This window comes from Melanotaenia boesemani, chromosome 24 (genome assembly GCF_017639745.1).
Source record: "Melanotaenia boesemani isolate fMelBoe1 chromosome 24, fMelBoe1.pri, whole genome shotgun sequence".
Lineage (NCBI taxonomy): Eukaryota > Metazoa > Chordata > Actinopteri > Atheriniformes > Melanotaeniidae > Melanotaenia > Melanotaenia boesemani.
In genome coordinates, this window is record NC_055705.1 from 1,764,188 (window position 1) to 1,784,321 (window position 20,134).

General features: G+C 43.1%; 2 protein-coding genes across 3 annotated transcripts in view; both read left to right on the forward strand.

Annotated features, from left to right (window-relative positions):
- f7 (coagulation factor VII) overlaps positions 1-19,311 on the forward strand; it is a 29,915-nt gene extending 10,604 nt beyond the window's left edge. Inside the window, exons 2-8 of one of the 2 annotated variants that reach the window (XM_041978423.1) lie at positions 312-478; positions 1,750-1,774; positions 2,795-2,908; positions 3,362-3,508; positions 6,542-6,648; positions 18,446-18,566; positions 18,668-19,311. In XM_041978423.1, the coding sequence (XP_041834357.1) occupies positions 312-478; positions 1,750-1,774; positions 2,795-2,908; positions 3,362-3,508; positions 6,542-6,648; positions 18,446-18,566; positions 18,668-19,251 (1,265 nt within the window). In that variant the 3' untranslated portion in view covers positions 19,252-19,311. The remainder of the gene's footprint in view (positions 1-311; positions 479-1,749; positions 1,775-2,794; positions 2,909-3,361; positions 3,509-6,541; positions 6,649-18,445; positions 18,567-18,667) is intronic. The other variant, XM_041978424.1, reaches the window with a different exon arrangement.
- The window catches only part of LOC121635255 (NLR family CARD domain-containing protein 3-like), a 1,000,352-nt gene that overhangs the window by 807,276 nt on the left and 172,942 nt on the right, over positions 1-20,134 (forward strand). The window lies entirely within an intron of this gene.

Below are 20,134 nucleotides of genomic sequence, written 5' to 3' on the forward strand. Positions count from 1 at the left end.
GTTTGACAGATGACTCAGAGAAGTTAATAAAGTCTTCAAAAGATCCAGCATTTCTACCACAAGTAGTCTATAAGATGCAGTTTTTCCCTTTTACCATGACAGCAACTCTAAACACAGCAGGTGTGGTGGTCAGGATGTACGCATCGACACAGGACCTAAACCAAAACGAGTTTCTCTGGATTTTGAACAACAGAAATTTGGTCCATTTTCATGATGCTCATCCTGTAATTTAATTCCATGAAAGTCCATCATGTACATGTAGATATCAGCCTCAACGAAATCCTGACTTCCTCTGCCCCCTCCACGTCCAGCAGTCTTTCTGGATCTACATCAGGCCCATGGCGTCCTGGTCCGAACCCGGAGGTACAACTCTGGCTGGTTTGAGGAGCTGCAGAAGGGAGATCTGAAGAGGGAGTGTGTGGAGGAGAAATGCAGCTACGAGGAGGCCCGGGAGGTGTTTGAGCACACCGAGCTAACGGTACTTCTCAGCACACTTCAGACTTTCATTACATTTGAAGCTGAGATTTTATTTTTATCAATAGTTTTGATTTAACACATGCCAATCAATCAATCTTTATTTATTTAGCCTCCATGTTAGACCCGAAAAAACGAGCAACAAGTTAGCCTGCAGAATTCAACTCAACTTTATTTATACAGCGCTGTAACACAACATCAGTGCTGAACAGGGAAGAAGTTTAAAGGTGTGAAATAAAATCAAAGATCAGTGACAAAAATGTAAATCTATCATTAAAAACTGTGTTTGTCTAATTACTAAAACAACGCTTGCTTTTATTCTTTTATTCTGTTACTTGCCGTTGGTCCACATGCATGGCAGCTAACACCATTTTTACTACGGTGTCTCTGAATGGACAAACTCTGTGTGTCAAGCTTTAAAACTGCAGTACCCACTTTGCTTGAAACCTTCACTGGAAGCCATGAAGAGAAACCTGAACATGGGAAATGTGAGCTCTTCCAGTCAGAGTTATGGATGAGCTGAAGGATATCGTAGTATCCAGATCCAGCGTGTTGCATATGCCTTCCATGAACTACATGCTTAAACATACTGTCCCTGGTAAGCAAATCTCATGGTTGGTCCAGAGGTGAACTTGTATTAAACCTTTTTATTATTCATCAAACTGGCGTCAGGAGACCTTTTCACTTCACCTGCCTCAGACAGAAACATCAATATTTCGAAAAGGTGTTTGGACAACCAGCAAAAACGACATCACAGACGTCCAGTCTATACATAAAATAAAATAAAATCACATAAAATAAGTTTCTCAGCATCAGCTGGAGACCGAATGCTTGTGTTTGACCCACTTTGGAGACTCCAAACTTCTTCACGTGTGGAGGCGAAGCAAAGGCCATCCAGGGTAACTAACGGTTCGAAACAACCTCGCCTCGTCTTTCAGGACCAGAACTAAAACTCCAAGTAGAAATGTACAGGTTACACATGGTTTTATGTCTCTAAGATGAGACTGGTTTCACCAGGCTGAATAAATAAATATACAAATTTTACTGTTCGTCTCTATTTATTGTTAATAGTTTATTTAATATTTTGTTTAACTTTATTGTATTCAAGTCTTTTTTGTTTTCCTGTATTTATTTTGTTTTTCTATAATTGTAAGGATAAATTCAGGTGTTAAGGTGTTAAACACACAAACTGCACACAAATAAAAGCAAACAAGACCAGAAGAAATCACTGTTTTTTTTTTTACTTAACTCTAAACTTTATGTCTGTTTCCACAGAACGAGTTCTGGAAGATTTACACCAGTAAGAACATTTTTTCCCCTTTCAGTCTCAAAGTTTAGCAAAGAACAATTTTTATTCATTAATCATTTCTAATCCTGTGAAACGACCTGAAACATCCGAAGCATTTCCATAAACTCACCGTCCACTTCATCAGCTCCACCTGTTAAGCTCCACCTGTTCAGCTCCACCTGTTATTAGCAGCTTCCTGCCAGCTAAGAACAGGAAACTGAGGCTACAATTCACACACACTCACCAACACTGGACAATAGAAGATGGAGAAACGTCGCTGGTCTGATGAGTCTCCATTTCAGCTCCACATTCAGATGCTCGGCTCAGAATCTGCTGGAAACATCATGAAAACATGGATCCATCCTGCCTTGGATCAACGCTTCAGGCTGCTGCTGGTGTAATGGTGGGGGGAGATTTTCTTGGTCCACTTTGGGCCCCTTAGTACCAACGTGGTCTGGTTCAACCAGCACAGCCTACCTGAGTATTGTTGCTGACCATGTCCATCCCTTTATGACCACAGTGGAGCATCTTCTGATGCTACTTCCAGCAGGATAATGCACCATGTCACAAAGCTCAGATCATCTCCACCTGCTTTCTAGAACATGACGATGAGTTCACTGGACTCCAACGGCCTCCACAGCCACCAGATCTCAGTCCAGTAGAGCAGCTTTGGGATGTGGTGGAACGGGAGATTCTCATCATGGATGCAGCCGACAAACCTGCAGCAACTGTGTGATGCTGTCATGTCAATATGGAGAAAACCTCTGAGGAAGGTTTCCACCACCTGGTTAAAATCTATCACATCAAGAGTTAAGGCAGTTCTGGACAATAAAGGAGGTCCAACCTGGTACTAAAAGGTGGACCTGATAAAGTGGACATGAGTGTAATACCTAAGTTTAGGATTATTAGAGCCATAAAACCCCTTTTTTTATCACACCACAGAAATGTCATTTTTTCCTTAGTCATGTGTTTCAGAGGTCCCTGAGAACCATCAGCACCAACATGAAACCATCTGCTGTGTTTCTGTTGAAGCGCCGGACCACTGCAAGTCCAGTCCCTGTCAGAACGGCGGCACCTGCCTCTCCGAGGCCGCATCCCACACCTGTTTATGTCTGCCTCAGTTCAGAGGACTCAACTGTGAGCTCGGTGAGTACAACGTCCAAACTGGTTCAACACTTTCAGGAAACGAAGTTCAGTCTGAAGGCACCGACATGTGGACTGCAATTCCACTTAATTTGTTTATATAAAAGCAGATAAAACACACTGTAAACTAAATCCTCTTATGTTAACAAGTCAAACACTTAAATTTTACGAAATATTTAGAAGCTTCAAGCCGCGATCAGCTGTAGTTCTTTACATGTAGAAATGTTCCTTCGTTACTATCAGAAACAGCATTTTAATGAATGTACTTTTCAAAGGGGTCTTGTCTTAAAGTGATATATTACAATCAAATATCAGTCAAAAAGGGTCAAACTAATTCTCAAAGCTTTGCTGCACCACAAACTCAATTATTATTTAAAACGCACACACTGACAAGTCATTATGTTCTCTTATATTTATGACGAATACACACTAATAGATGTTGGTTTGGTGTTTTAGAACACCAGACTCAGTCGGACAGTTGTCTGCTGCAGAACGGAGACTGCGAACATTTCTGCGAGGAGGATGCGTTTGGACGACGGCTGTCATGTTCGTGTGCAGACGGCTACATTCTCAGCACCGATGGACGGAGCTGTGTCGCCAAAGGTTAGTTGAGTCTTCAGATCTTCGGTGAGGTATCTTCGTTTGAGATAAATGACTTCGTGTATGTTTGATGGGTTGGGCTACGAGACCAGAACCACAACAAGAATGTCAGCACCTACCAAGACATCACAGCAGAAATTTTCTCGTGTGTTGTCCAACAACAAATATTGATTGATCAGAAATGTAAAGTCGGCGGGGTTAATGTGGAAAAGTGGGAAGCTTTCTGCATAATTTCTAATTTTCTGCGGATATGCAAGGTTCAACAAGGTTGAATAGATAGTTCTGAGGAACAACAGACACTCCAGCCCCACCGCGGACTGGCCAGAATGAACTTTGTTCAAAACAAACAAATTTATCTCATCTTGTGGGCAATGTGCCGGCCTTAACATTTGGAGCATGGAATGTATATTATCTTATGATCATCCATCCATCCATCCATCCATCCATCCATCCATCCATCCATCCATCCATGCATCCATGCATCCATCCATCCATCCATCCATCCATCCATCCATCCATCCATCCATCCATCCTCTATTGCCTATCCTGGGTCTGATCGCAGGGCAGCAGCCCAAGCAGAGAAGCCCAAACTTCCCTCTCCTCGGCCATCTGGTGTTCCCAAGGACAGCCGAAAGACATAGTCCCTCCAGCATGTTCTGGGTCCACAGGGTATCTTCCCAGTGGAATCGCCCAGAACACCTCACCAGGGAGGCGTCCAGGAAGCATCCTGACCAGATGCTTGATCCACCTCATCTGGCTCCTCTTGATGTGGAGGAGAAGCGGCTCTACTCTGAGCCCCTCCCGGATGACCGAGCTTCTCACCCTATCTCTAAGGGGGAGCCCGGCCACCCTGCGGAGGAAACTCGTTTCGGCCGCTTGTATTCGCGATCTTGTTCTTTCAGTCACTACCCACAGCTCGTGGCCATAGGTGAGGGTGGGAACATAGATCGACAGGTAAATTGAGAGCTTTGCCTTTTGGCTCAGCTCCTTCTTCACCACGACAGACCAATGCAGAGTCCGCATCACTGCAGACGCCGCACCGATCCGCCTGTCCATCTCCCACTCGTGAGACTGGATACTTGAATCCCCCCATTTGGGACAGAATCTCATTCCAAACCTGGAAAGGGCATGACACCTTTTTCCTGGATTTGGAGGTGCTGATCTTCAACCTATGGAGGTTTTTCCCTCTTTAATTGAGAGCATAATTGTTTGATTTAAGAGCAAGATTTTTTTGTTTTCAGGTTTAAATATAAAGTTGTTCTCTCTCAAAACTCTGCTCTCACTCTCAAAAAGTCCCTTCTTGCTCTCAAATATATCGTCTTCCTTTTGAAACTCTGCTCCTCTTCTCAGGTTTAGGGTTGCAGGTTCAAATCTCCTGGACTCCAGCTTGGTCTCTTCCCCCCACACTCAGACTCATTCTCACAACTTGTGCTCTCAGATATTTTTCTTCTCTCTTGAGTTGCTGAATGAACTGTCTGTCAAATGTCTTCCAGCCAACAGAATACTAGATAAATACTGACCGAGCAAATCGCCTTCTTCAGGGTGCGCTTGTTTTACAGTGCACTCAGAAAATCTGTAATTAACTGGGATCATCAGAAAACACATATGGATTACCCAACCCAGCATTATGTTTTTATTTATTTAAGTTAAGTTTTTCTTTTGATATATGCAGGGTTTTTTTTAATGAAAGAAAAACAGTGACTTGCTAACTCAGTAAAAGTACTAATTTAAAAACTAACTGTACCTATACAAATGTACTGTATGCCAGGTATAAAATAAAGAAATCTTAAATTGAGACATAACTATTCAGCTCTTATAGTGCTATAGAATTGACTTACTATAAATTAGCATGCATATGGAGCTGGTGTTAAATATGTAGCAGAATTCTATAGTGTTGAGTGATTGAGGGGCTTGAGCATCACCATGAGGAACATACAACACTAAACTTGAGAAGAGGAGCAGAGTTTTCAAAGTAAGAGCAGTTTTGAAAGAGGGCAAAATGATATTTTAGCATAAAAACTAGAAATTGGCTGTACCTTGAAATTATGTTAACAGAAGTTATGACCAGAATCAGTGACAAAGGGCAGCCTTGGTGAAGTTCAACCCTGGAAACTGGAAACTAATCCAACTAACTGTTGGCAATGTGGACCATACTCTGAAACTGGTCTTACAGGGACCGAACAGCTCATACCACGTGTTAGTTTAATTTAATATATCCTGTGATATTTTGTAATTAAGCACAGATACACTTAATTTGGCTGCTTAATTTAGTTCCAGCCCTGTGATAGGCTGGCAACATGTCCAGGGTGTACCCTCCCTTTGCCTAGTAGCAGCTGGGATAGACTCCAATTCCCCCAAGACCCTGAATGGAATAAGCAAGTATAGAAAATAGATGGATGGATAATTTTGTTCCCACTTGTTCATGATTTAGTAGCTAGTCATAAAAGGGAATGGTGGCTTAGTTTTTACAGAGGTGTGTTTGGGTCTGGAGAACCTTGGTTCAAGTCTCCAGAGTGCCAGAAGAGGTGAACACCTTTAACCCTCACAACTGTTTGCTGGGCTGCTGACATGGCAGCCGTCCCATCTCTAGATGTACTAGAGAATGCAGGATTGCAGGATGCAAAGCTGAATTTCCCAATCAGGATTAATAAAGTAAAAATGATTATTTATTATCTGTGGCCATGAATAAAATATACTTTCATCCAATGTCACCAGATGGGCTACATGGGAAAGACTTTAACAAAAATATGGGAAATCTGAATAGCATTTCTTAATAGATGCAGGAACATAAATCTGCATATCGTCAGCATAGAAATAATCATTTGTTAAACATTTAAATGGCAGCATGAAAAAATGGAAGGAGTTCTGGTGTGAGTCTTTGTGGGAGACCATGTTTTAAAATGAGGTTATAATGTACAATTGTTATATCCTAGTTGTTATTCTTTAATTTACAAATATCTTTGCTAAAACAACCAAAGTAATATAGAAAAATGCCCTTCAAAGCTATTACAGTATCTATCTGCTTTCTTGTTTCAGAGTTGATAGCTTGCGGCATGGTGCCTGTACTACAGGAAAAAATGAAAGATGAAAATCTCCGAATCGTAGGAGGAGTCGAGTGTCCAAAAGGTGAATGCCCCTGGCAGGTAGGTGGAAAATGAAGACACAGTTCATCCATTTGATACAGTGTGTTGACACTCATTTATTATTAACCTGCAGTCCAGAAGGTTAACCTGGGTGCAGAGATGCATCAATGAGGGGCCCTGCAGACTGTTTCCGGGTGTATTTTCTCAAGAGTGGAAATATCAAATGTTATCAGATCAGGGTTTTCTTCTCTATCATCAAAACTCTCTTAAAAAACATCTTATGTATGTTGTTCTAGAATGCGCCGCTAGGTGGCAGCAGCAATTGTAGTAGCTCTGTTTTTAACTTATGATTTTTTTGCAATATAGCCGTCTTTTTTTAAGACATCAGCTGTCAATCTGTGTCTGTTCGGGTAGATTTTTTCGCGCTGGTCAGAGGCTGTGCTATACGGGAGATTTTTCTGAATATTTTTTCTTTTTGCAAGACTTGTTATTGTGAGTCTCCATGGCAACGAGACTTGTTTACCATCGGGATCAACTGATAAAACTCTCCAAACTCAAGATTATCAGTGAAACAACACTTCAAATCCCAACGGAGTTGAAAAGAAAGAGAAGAGGATGCAGGGCAGGAGCGAGGCAGAGAGAAAAACGGTGGCGATTCAAACCGTTTCTTCCAACGGTTGTTATGGGAAACGTGAGATCGCTAGGTAACAAAATTGATGAACTTCAGGTGCTAACCAGGTTTCTTAAAGAATACAGAGAGTGCAGTATTATGTGCTTCACCGAGACATGGCTGCATGAACACATCCCAGACTGTAATGCGTCTGTACACGGCTTCAGGACGGTCCGTGCAGACCGCAATAAACAACTCAGCGGGAAGCTGAAGGGAGGTGGAATTGCGGTGCTGGTAAACCAGCGCTGGTGTCATCCTGAACATGTCACTGTTAAAGAGAAGATCTGCAATAGAGACATTGAACTGCTAGCTGTGAGTCTCCGCCCGTATTATTTACCCAGAGAGTTCACATGCGTTATTCTGGTAGCGGTATATATATTATTTATATATATTTATATATTTATATATATTATATATTTACTCTGATGACTCAAATACTCTGATGACTCAGCAGTTGTTGGGTGTATCAGTGATGGACAAGAAGCAGAGTACAGAGAACTGGTCGGTCAGTTTGTGAAATGGTGCGGTGACAATCATCTCATCTTGAATACCAAGAAAACAAAGGAGATGATTGTTGACTTCAGGAGGAACAAGAACACACATAGAAGTGTTTCCATCATGGGAGAGGAGGTGGAGGTGGTGGAGGAATACAAGTACCTTGGAGTTCAGCTGGACAACAGACTTGAGTGGAAAAGCAACACTGAGTACATTTACAAGAAAGGTCAGAGCAGACTCTACTTCTTAAGGAAGCTGAGATCTTTTAACGTCTGCACCAAAATGTTGCAAATGTTCTACAGGTCTGTTGTTGAAAGTGCAATCAGCTTTGCAGCAATCTGCTGGGGCAGCGGCATCAGAACCAGAGACTTGAAAAGAATTAACAAACTGATCAAGAAAGCCGGTTCTGTGCTTGGAGTAACTCTGGAGCCGCTGGAATTGATCATCAAAAAAAGAATTCTGTACAAGCTGATGAAGATAATAGAAGATCCTTCACACCCTCTACACAACGCCGTGACGAAACAACAGAGTGTGTTCAGTGGGAGGCTTGTTCAAGTCCGATGCAAGACAGAGAGATACAGAAGATCCTTCCTTCCAGCAGCTATCAGGCTGAAGAACAAAGCCCTTAATTAATTAATGTGATTGTTTTTAAAAAAAAAAAAAAATAAATAAAAAATACTACTACTACAATATTGAATTTCCCTTTGGGATTAATAAAGTATTTTTCATTCATTCATTCATTACCTGGTACCGCTCCAGACACAGCCTGTGATGTCATTAACTCTGTAGTGGCCAGGCTTCAAACACAACATCCAAACGCATTTGTGGCGATCTCTGGAGATTTTAACAACATCTCCCTCTCTGCAACTCTACCAACTTTCCAACAGTTTGTCAGCTGCTCCACCAGAGAAAACAAAACGTTGGACTTATTTTATGCAAATATTAAAAATGCATACAGCTCCTTTGCCCTGCCACCTTTAGGAAGATCAGACCATAACCTAGTTCTTCTCTCCTCCTCCTACAAGCCCATCGTTCAGCAACAACCAGTCATTAGAAAGGCTATTAGAACCTGGTCTAATGAAGCTGAAGATGCTCTGAGAGGATGCTTCGAGGCTACAGACTGGAACGTCCTATGTGAACCTCATGGAGATGACATCAATGCCTTGACTGAGTGTGTGACAGATTATATTAACTTCTGTGTGGACAGCACCGTTCCAACAAGAACAGTGAGGTGCTTCCCCAATAACAAACCCTGGATCACCAGTGACCTGAAAAAGCTGCTGAACATCAAAAAGAAAGCTTTTAGGGATGGAGACAGGGAGTTATTGAAGTCCACACAAAAACAACTTAAAACACAAATGAAGAAGTGCAAGGAGGACTACAGGAAGAAGTTGGAAAGTAAGCTTCAGAAAAACAATGTGAGGGATGTGTGGTCAGGAATGAAGAAGATCACTGGCTTCGGGATAAAGGAGGATCAGACTGATGGAGGTCTGGACAGAGCGAATGAACTGAACATGTTCTTCAATAGGTTTAGCTCACCTCCTGCTTCAACCCCAACTAGCCACACACCCTCCATGAGCCCACAGCTTTCCTGTCACACCTCCACTCTGTCACCCTGCAGCTCAGTCAAGGACCTGGACACAACCTCATCTCCCTCCACATCAGGACTTCCTGAAACCTCCTCTGCCTTCACCTCCACTCTGTCTGTCTCCTGTAACCAAGTCATGCAACAACTGGTGAAACTGAACCAGAACAAGGCTGCAGGTCCAGATGGTGTCAGTCCCAGAGTTCTCAAGACCTGCTCAAAACAGCTATGTCCGATTCTCCAGCACCTGTTCAACACCAGCCTGAGTCAGAGAAGAATCCCGGTGCTGTGGAAAACATCCTGCCTTGTTCCAGTGCCTAAAAAACCACAACCAGCTGAACCAAAAGACTACAGACCAGTCGCCCTGACATCTCACGTCATGAAAGTCCTGGAGAGACTCTTACTGGCTCACCTCAGCAAGCAGGTGAACACCTTTCAGGACCCATTACAGTTTGCATACCGTAATGGGCTTGGGGTTGAAGATGCCATCATATACCTGCTTCAGAGAGCCCACTCTCATCTGGACCAGTCAGGCAGCACTTTGAGGGTCATGTTCTTTGATTTCTCAAGTGCTTTTAATACGATTCAGCCTGCTCTGCTGTGTGAGAAGCTGCAGAAATTCCAGGTGGATCCCTCCACAACCACCTGGATTTACGACTACCTCACAAACAGACCACAGTTTGTGAGACTGAAAGGTTGTGTGTCTGAGATGGTGGTCAGCAGCACTGGAACACCACAAGGGACTGTACTTTCACCATTTCTATTCACGCTGTACACCTCAGACTTCCAGTACAACTCTGAGTTCTGTCATCTGCAGAAATACTCTGATGACTCAGCAGTTGTTGGGTGTATCAGTGATGGACAAGAAGCAGAGTACAGAGAACTGGTCGGTCAGTTTGTGAAATGGTGCGGTGACAATCATCTCATCTTGAATACCAAGAAAACAAAGGAGATGATTGTTGACTTCAGGAGGAACAAGAACACACATAGAAGTGTTTCCATCATGGGAGAGGAGGTGGAGGTGGTGGAGGAATACAAGTACCTTGGAGTTCAGCTGGACAACAGACTTGAGTGGAAAAGCAACACTGAGTACATTTACAAGAAAGGTCAGAGCAGACTCTACTTCTTAAGGAAGCTGAGATCTTTTAACGTCTGCACCAAAATGTTGCAAATGTTCTACAGGTCTGTTGTTGAAAGTGCAATCAGCTTTGCAGCAATCTGCTGGGGCAGCGGCATCAGAACCAGAGACTTGAAAAGAATTAACAAACTGATCAAGAAAGCCGGTTCTGTGCTTGGAGTAACTCTGGAGCCGCTGGAGTTGATCATCAAAAAAAGAATTCTGTACAAGCTGACGAAGATAATGGAAGATCCTTCACACCCTCTACACAACGCCGTGACGAAACAACAGAGTGTGTTCAGTGGGAGGCTTGTTCAAGTCCGATGCAAGACAGAGAGATACAGAAGATCCTTCCTTCCAGCAGCTATCAGGCTGAAGAACAAAGCCCTTAATTAATTAATGTGATTGTTTTACTAAAAAAATTACTACTACTACAATATTGAATTTCCCTTTGGGATTAATAAAGTATTTTTCATTCATTCATTCATTCATTCATTTCATTCATTCATTCATAAAGATGACACATTTTACATCTTCTGCAGCTTCTTTACATATTTAACCATTAAATTCTGCTGTTAGAGAACATTCCCACCATAACTTTTACTTTTTTTAATATATACATGTATGTATATATATATATATATATATATATATATATATATATATATATATATATATATGTATGTATGTATAAAGAGTGGGTGTGAGTAAGTCATCCGACTTTTACGGGTCCACATCCCAGCTGGGGCATTTACCAACACCTAGTGTGGGTCCTTTGGTAAGACCTGCCTACCTCATATGATGAGAGACAAGGGAACATGAGACATACCGGCTCAGAAATCGCCCGGTCAAACAAGGTCTGTGCCAGGTGCTGGGGAACGAGCAAGAAAGCTAAAAGGCTAAAATCAAGGCAGCTCAGAGAGAAGTGAGCCAACTATCAGAGCTACAGAAAGGTGCAATGAAAAAACAGGTAACCAGGAGGTACACAAGAGAGATTGAAGCAAGGCGAATAAACCGGCTGTTCTCAACTCAACCAGCTAACGTGTACTCTCAGTGGCAGGGTAATAAAAACAGGGCAGACCTGCCAAGGCTGGAGACTGAACAATACTGGAAAAGAACAGGCATCGCACAACAGTGTTGCACAGTGGCTGATGGATCTAAGAGCAGACCACAGAAACCTCCCTGAACTAGTAACTATCACAGTGGCAGATATTCAACAAAGAGTCTCAGGTATGAAGAACTGGACAGCACCAGGGCCTGACATGGTTCACACCTACTGTCTGAAGAAGCTAACTGCACTCCATGAGCACCTGAGAGCGCAAATGACCCAGCTGCTAAAGGATGGGACCCACCCTGAATGGCTAACTGAAGGCCGGACAATCCTGATCCAGAAGGATCCCCTGAAGGGAACAGTTCCATCCAACTATCGCCCAATAACCTGTCTCCCCACCACATGGAAGCTCATGTCAGGCATCATAGCGACTAAGATAAGTGGGCACATGGATCAATACATGAGCACAACATAGAAGGGCATTGGAAAAAATACCAGAGGAGCAAAACACCAGTTGCTGGTAGATAGAACAGTCGCTCAGAACCAGGAATACTAATCTGTACACTGCCTGGATTGATTACATGAAAGCCTATGACTCAATGCCACACACATGGATCCTGGAATGCTTGGAGATGTATAACATCAACTCAGGAATGGGTCCACCATCAGTCACCTCCTCTACATGGATGACATCAAGCTGTACACCAAGAGCGAGCGAGACATTGACTCACTGATCCACACAACCAGGATCTACAGCAATGACATCGGAATGTCATTCGGACTTGAGAAGTGTGGTGACAAAGAGAGGGAAGGTAGTCCATACAGAAGGGGTCTCACTCCCAGACGGCAGAATAGCAGACACTGAGGACAGCTACAAGTACCTTGGAATCCCACAAGCAAATGGCGACCTCAAACAGGCCACAAGAAAAGCAGCCACAGCCAAATACCCCCAACGAGTAAGGCAAGTCCTAAGGAGTCAGCTCAATGGCAAGAACAAGGTCCATGGCAATTAACAGCTATGCACTGACGGTCCTCAAATACCCTGCAGGAATAATAAACTGGCCAAAGTAAGAGATTCAGACCACAGATGTGAAAACATGAAAGCTCCTGACCATGCATGGAGGGTTCTACCCCAAATCCAGCACCCTGAGACTGTACACTAAGCGCAAGGAAGGAGGCAGAGGACTAGTGAGTGTCAGAACCACTATCCAGGATAAAACATCCAACATCCTTGAATACATCAGGAAGATGGCCTCAATGGATTAAGTGCTCGGTGAATGTCTCAGGCAGTGGAAAACAGATCATGTGGTGATGGAGGAACCATCATGGGAGGAAAAGCCCCTCCATGGGATGTACCACCGACAGATAACTGAAGTGGCTGATATCGAGAAATCCTACCAATGGCTAGAAAGGGCTGGACTGAAAGACAGCACAGAGACACTGATCATAGCTGCACAGGAGCAGGCCTTAAGCACCAGAGCAATAGAGGCCCAGATCTGCCATACAAGACAAGACCCCAGGTGCAGACTGTGCAAAGAGGCCCCTGAGACAATCCAGCACATAACTGCTGGGTGTAAGATGCTGGCAGGGGAAGCTTACAAGGAGCGTCATAACCAAGTGGCTGGTATAGTGTACAGGAACATCTGTGTGGAGTACAGACTGGAAGCCCTAATGTCAAGGTGGGAAACATTTCCGAAGGTGGTAGAGAATAACCGAGCTAAGATCCTGTGGGACTTCCAGATTCAGACCGACAAAATGGTAATGGCAAACCAGCCGGACATTGTGGTGATGGACAAACAGCAGAGGAAAGCCGTTGTGGTTGACATCGCAATACCAAGCGATTGTAACATCAGGAAAAAGGAACATGAGAAACTGGAGAAATACCAAGGCCTGAAAGAAGAACTTGAGAAGGCCTGGAAAGTGAAGGCAACAGTGGTGCCTGTGGTCATCGGAGCACTCAGGGCAGTAAGCCCCAAACTGGAAGAGTGGCTACAGCAGATCCCAGGACAAACCTCAGACATCTTGGTCCAGAAGAGTGCAGTCCTAGGAACAGCAAAGATACTGCGCTGAACCCTGAAGCTCCCAGGCCTCTGGTAGAGGACCCGAGCTTGGATGGATGAGAGACTGCCCACGGAGGACGAGGGGACAATTTTATATATATATATATATATGTATATATTAGGGCTGCAACTAATGACTATTCTGATGGTCGATTAGTCACCGACTATTAAAACGACTAGTCGACCAATCGGATTATGTATCTCATGATTATTATATATGGATCTTATTTCACTTTCAGCTTTGAAATCTTGCATGAGGTTGTTAAGTAAATCTGATGTGCCTCCTCATTAAATGTTCGAGCACTGCAGACGTACTTCCGTGGTACACAAGGTCCGCTTTACAAATCTCACATGTATTTAATTTATTTTGTAAGTTTAACGTGACGTTATCCCAGACTTTTAACGTTCTCCGCCGTGGTTTTCCTCTCTGGTCCGCCACCATATTTTTCCCCTGGCAGACTTTATTACGCATGTGCAACTCTCAACAGAGATAAAAAAAAAAAGAAGAAGACGATGTCTCACTCTATATTTTTTTTTGCCCTCTTTGCGCATGTGCATTGTGCAACTCTCAGCAGAGATAGGATTAGAAGACGATGGCTCACTCTGTAGTTTTTTTTTGTTGTTTTTTTTACCGACAATAGTCAACGGCTAAATTCGTTGTCGACTATTTTTATTGTCGACTATTGTCGTTGCAGCCCTAATATATATATATATATATATATATATATATATAGTACTTATGGTTTTGCCAAAAGTGACTGATTCAATTAGTGGGTTCAGGCAACTGAACATCTGGTTCAGACAACTGGATTTAGTGTTTTAGGTTCTGCTTTAGAGAAAAAGCTGTAAGAAAAGATTTATGTATATTTACTGTTTATCAGTGTGTGATAAACCTCCAGGAGGCAGAGGACCAGTATTTGATCTTTATAAGATATAAATTATAAGACTATGTAATGCCTAGTAGTTAACGATGAATGTGATTATGATATAATGGTTACAAATTGCTGTAATTTACCTGGGTGGGAGTAGATAAGCTTTTGCTTCTATCTACTTCGTTTTAACTTTAGGTTTTTTTTGTTTTGTTTTGTTTTTGTAATTTGTAATTATGTTCAAATAAACATTTTCAATCAATCAGATTATGCTCAACAGGGTTTTGAGCCAAGTTTTACCATAAAGTGATGCAAAAGGTCCCAGTAACTCAATGTATCAAATATGATACATGCGACATTATATGGTTAAACTTTAAAAAGTCCATTTAAAAAGTTAGAGGATGTCAAATTAAGTTCACTTGGAAAGCTTATGGTGCATTTTAGGTGAATTCTGATATACAGAAAACTGAATATCCCTAACTTTTTGTGAGTAGTATTTGTCATGTTTGCAGACTTCTGAGTTTCTGATGTTAAAATCCTTTATTTACTAATAAAATTCATATTTAGACATTTTTGCAGCTGCTTTATCCAAAATAACTCAAGTGAGAAAGAATATTAAAGTTTTCTGTACATTAAGGAACCTTCTAGATCAAGTTGAATCTACCTAAATAATAGAGAACAAGTAGATAAGGTACGATCAAAATGTGGCTGTCTTAGAAAATAATGAATGAATGAATGAAAAATACTTTATTAATCCCAAAGGGAAATTCAATATTGTAGTAGTAGTAATTTTTTTTTTTTTTTTTTTTTTTTAGTAAAGTAAAACAATCACATTAATTAATTAAGGGCTTTGTTCTTCAGCCTGATAGCTGCTGGAAGGAAGGATCTTCTGTATCTCTCTGTCTTGCATCGGACTTGAACAAGCCTCCCACTGAACACACTCTGTTGTTTCGTCACGGCGTTGTGTAGAGGGTGTGAAGGATCTTCCATTATCTTCGTCAGCTTGTACAGAATTCTTTTTTTGATGATCAACTCCAGCGGCTCCAGAGTTACTCCAAGCACAGAACCGGCTTTCTTGATCAGTTTGTTAATTCTTTTCAAGTCTCTGGTTCTGATGCCGCTGCCCCAGCAGATTGCTGCAAAGCTGATTGCACTTTCAACAACAGACCTGTAGAACATTTGCAACATTTTGGTGCAGACGTTAAAAGATCTCAGCTTCCTTAAGAAGTAGAGTCTGCTCTGACCTTTCTTGTAAATGTACTCAGTGTTGCTTTTCCACTCAAGTCTGTTGTCCAGCTGAACTCCAAGGTACTTGTATTCCTCCACCACCTCCACCTCCTCTCCCATGATGGAAACACTTCTATGTGTGTTCTTGTTCCTCCTGAAGTCAACAATCATCTCCTTTGTTTTCTTGGTATTCAAGATGAGATGATTGTCACCGCACCATTTCACAAACTGACCGACCAGTTCTCTGTACTCTGCTTCTTGTCCATCACTGATACACCCAACAACTGCTGAGTCATCAGAGTATTTCTGCAGATGACAGAACTCAGAGTTGTACTGGAAGTCTGAGGTGTACAGCGTGAATAGAAATGGTGAAAGTACAGTCCCTTGTGGTGTTCCAGTGCAGCTGACCACCATCTCAGACACACAACCTTTCAGTCTCACAAACTGTGGTCTGTTTGTGAGGTAGTCGTAAATCCAGGTGGTTGTGGAGGGATCCACCTGGAATTTCTGCAGCTTCTCACACAGCAGAGCAGGCTGAATCGTATTAAAAGCACTTGAGAAATCAAAGAACATGACCCTCAAAGTGCTGCCTGACTGGTCCAGATGAGAGTGGGCTCTCTGAAGCAGGTATATGATGGCATCTTCAACCCCAAGCCCATTACGGTATGCAAACTGTAATGGGTCCTGAAAGGTGTTCACCTGCTTGCTGAGGTGAGCCAGTAAGAGTCTCTCCAGGACTTTCATGACGTGAGATGTCAGGGCGACTGGTCTGTAGTCTTTTGGTTCAGCTGGTTGTGGTTTTTTAGGCACTGGAACAAGGCAGGATGTTTTCCACAGCACCGGGATTCTTTTCTGGCTCAGGCTGGTGTTGAACAGGTGCTGGAGAATCGGACATAGCTGTTTTGAGCAGGTCTTGAGAACTCTGGGACTGACACCATCTGGACCTGCAGCCTTGTTCTGGTTCAGTTTCACCAGTTGTTGCATGACTTGGTTACAGGAGACAGACAGAGTGGAGGTGGAGGCAGAGGAGGTTTCAGGAAGTCCTGATGTGGAGGGAGATGAGGTTGTGTCCAGGTCCTTGACTGAGCTGCAGGGTGACAGAGTGGAGGTGTGACAGGAAAGCTGTGGGCTCATGGAGGGTGTGTGGCTAGTTGGGGTTGAAGCAGGAGGTGAGCTAAACCTATTGAAGAACATGTTCAGTTCATTCGCTCTGTCCAGACCTCCATCAGTCTGATCCTCCTTTATCCCGAAGCCAGTGATCTTCTTCATTCCTGACCACACATCCCTCACATTGTTTTTCTGAAGCTTACTTTCCAACTTCTTCCTGTAGTCCTCCTTGCACTTCTTCATTTGTGTTTTAAGTTGTTTTTGTGTGGACTTCAATAACTCCCTGTCTCCATCCCTAAAAGCTTTCTTTTTGATGTTCAGCAGCTTTTTCAGGTCACTGGTGATCCAGGGTTTGTTATTGGGGAAGCACCTCACTGTTCTTGTTGGAACGGTGCTGTCCACACAGAAGTTAATATAATCTGTCACACACTCAGTCAAGGCATTGATGTCATCTCCATGAGGTTCACATAGGACGTTCCAGTCTGTAGCCTCGAAGCATCCTCTCAGAGCATCTTCAGCTTCATTAGACCAGGTTCTAATAGCCTTTCTAATGACTGGTTGTTGCTGAACGATGGGCTTGTAGGAGGAGGAGAGAAGAACTAGGTTATGGTCTGATCTTCCTAAAGGTGGCAGGGCAAAGGAGCTGTATGCATTTTTAATGTTTGCATAAAATAAGTCCAACGTTTTGTTTTCTCTGGTGGAGCAGCTGACAAACTGTTGGAAAGTTGGTAGAGTTGCAGAGAGGGAGATGTTGTTAAAATCTCCAGAGATCGCCACAAATGCGTTTGGATGTTGTGTTTGAAGCCTGGCCACTACAGAGTTAATGACATCACAGGCTGCGTCTGGAGCGGTACCAGGTAATATATATACCGCTACCAGAATAACGCATGTGAACTCTCTGGGTAAATAATACGGGCGGAGACTCGCAGCTAGCAGTTCAATGTCTCTTTTGCAGATCTTCTCTTTAACAGTGACATGTTCAGGATGACACCAGCGCTGGTTTACCAGCACCGCAATTCCACCTCCCTTCAGCTTCCCGCTGAGTTGTTTATTGCGGTCTGCACGGACCGTCCTGAAGCCGTGTACAGACGCATTACAGTCTGGGATGTGTTCATGCAGCCATGTCTCGGTGAAGCACATAATACTGCACTCTCTGTATTCTTTAAGAGACCTGGTTAGCACCTGAAGTTCATCAATTTTGTTAACTAGCGATCTCACGTTTCCCATAACAACCGTTGGAAGAAACGGTTTGAATCGCCACCGTTTTTCTCTCTGCCTCGCTCCTGCCCTGCATCCTCTTCTCTTTCTTTTCAACTCCGTTGGGATTTGAAGTGTTGTTTCACTGATAATCTTGAGTTTGGAGAGTTTTATCAGTTGATCCCGATGGTAAACAAGTCTCGTTGCCATGGAGACTCACAATAACAAGTCTTGCAAAAAGAAAAAATATTCAGAAAAAATCTCCCGTATAGCACAGCCTCTGACCAGCGCGAAAAAATCTACCCGAACAGACACAGATTGACAGCTGATGTCTTAAAAAGACGGCTATATTGCAAAAAATCACAAGTTAAAAACAGAGCTACTACAATTGCTGCTGCCACCTAGCGGCGCATTCTAAATGAATTGTTATTATTATGTTATTATTATTCCCTTACACAGTTCTGGTGTGTTGTCTGAAGGTTTTGCTGATGTACAAAGGCAAAGGTATCTGTGGAGGAGTGATTTATAAACCAACGTGGATCCTCACAGCGTCTCACTGTCTGGAGACCACCGACAAACGCTTCCTTAAAGTCATCGCAGGTATGAAGCTGTTCTACAGCTGGTAAAGCTAATGGTTGATGAAGCTGCTTTCTCTCCGCCGTGATGGATCATGTCCGCTATTCTTGCTAATTTATTTTCAGGTGAACACAACATCGCGGTGAATGAATCCACGGAGCAGCCCATCCAGGTCGCACAGATCATCATGCACGAAAACTACGAGATGAACACCGCAAACAACGACATCGCCCTCCTCCGGCTGGCGTCTCCAATCCGATTCACACCGTACGCCGTACCCATCTGCCTGCCTACGCGACCTCTGGCCGAACGCGAGCTGTGGGCGGTTAGCCTGCACACGGTGAGCGGCTGGGGGAGGCGGAGTGAAAACGGGCCCACCTCCAACCTCCTCAGACGCACGATGGTGCCGCGGATGCGAACGCAGACCTGCGTCGAGGAAAGTGGCGTTCAGCTCACCGAGAACATGTTCTGTGCCGGATACTTAGACGGTCGGTCGGACTCGTGTAAAGGCGACAGCGGCGGACCTCTGGTGACGAACTACAGGAAAACTGCCTTCCTGCTGGGGATCGTCAGCTGGGGGAAGGGCTGCGCCCGTCCGGGCAACTACGGCATCTACACCCGAGTGTCCAACTACCTGGAGTGGATCCACAACCGAACAGCAACGTCTCAAAACATCACAGAAGCTTTGCTTCACAACCGGACCACCTGAGGAAAACCAGCTACTTCGGTTATGTTTCCCATAAAATTAATAAAAACAACAGACGTAAAATTTTCTGTTTGATGATTATTACCTTTTTAAAGCATTTTTTGTGAATATCATAGAATATTATTTTTTCCCTGACATGCAGATTTTCGTAAAACTTCTTAAAGCTTTTGAAAGTTTAGTTGTCAAATGTAGTTAAAACTATAATGATCCTATGGGCAACAGTTAAAACATTAAATTTTACAGTCCACTGTCAAGCTGTTTTTATTGGGTTTTACGTTGGACTTTTTAAAGATTTGTTATGATGAGTATCTATGACAACAGAAACACTGTGTGCTAGTACGATACACCAACTAACTGCCCCAAACCCAAATGCATGAGCAAATACCTCAACAAAGTTAGTCATCTAGAGTTAGAGGAAACAAAGAGGATGCAACGCCGGAGCACGGCAGAAAGAAATCAGAGGAAATTCAAAATGTTTCTTCCAAATGCTCTGACAGGACATGAAATCTAACAAACGAGCCCAACAAGGACACAGAAGGACTGCAGAGGAGGCAGAAACTACTGTAGAAACAGATCTCAGACGCTAGCAGACTGGGTAACAAAGCTAGCGGGAAGTTAAAAACGAGGTGGTCCTGCAGTGATTTTCAACTTGGACAAAGAAAAAAAATCTGCACGCAGCACTATGGTGGCTGAGAAGTCCAAAACACATTTACAAAACACAATAAAATTAAAAACAAAATGACATTTTAGGAAACAAATTTACAAAATATTAAACTCTTGTACTGAGACAAATCTACAAGAGGCTCAGCACAAATACAAACCCCAGAACAAACGAACAGCAGGCGTGTCTCGACGGACCGGGAACGTCCTGAATGCCGGAAGCGAA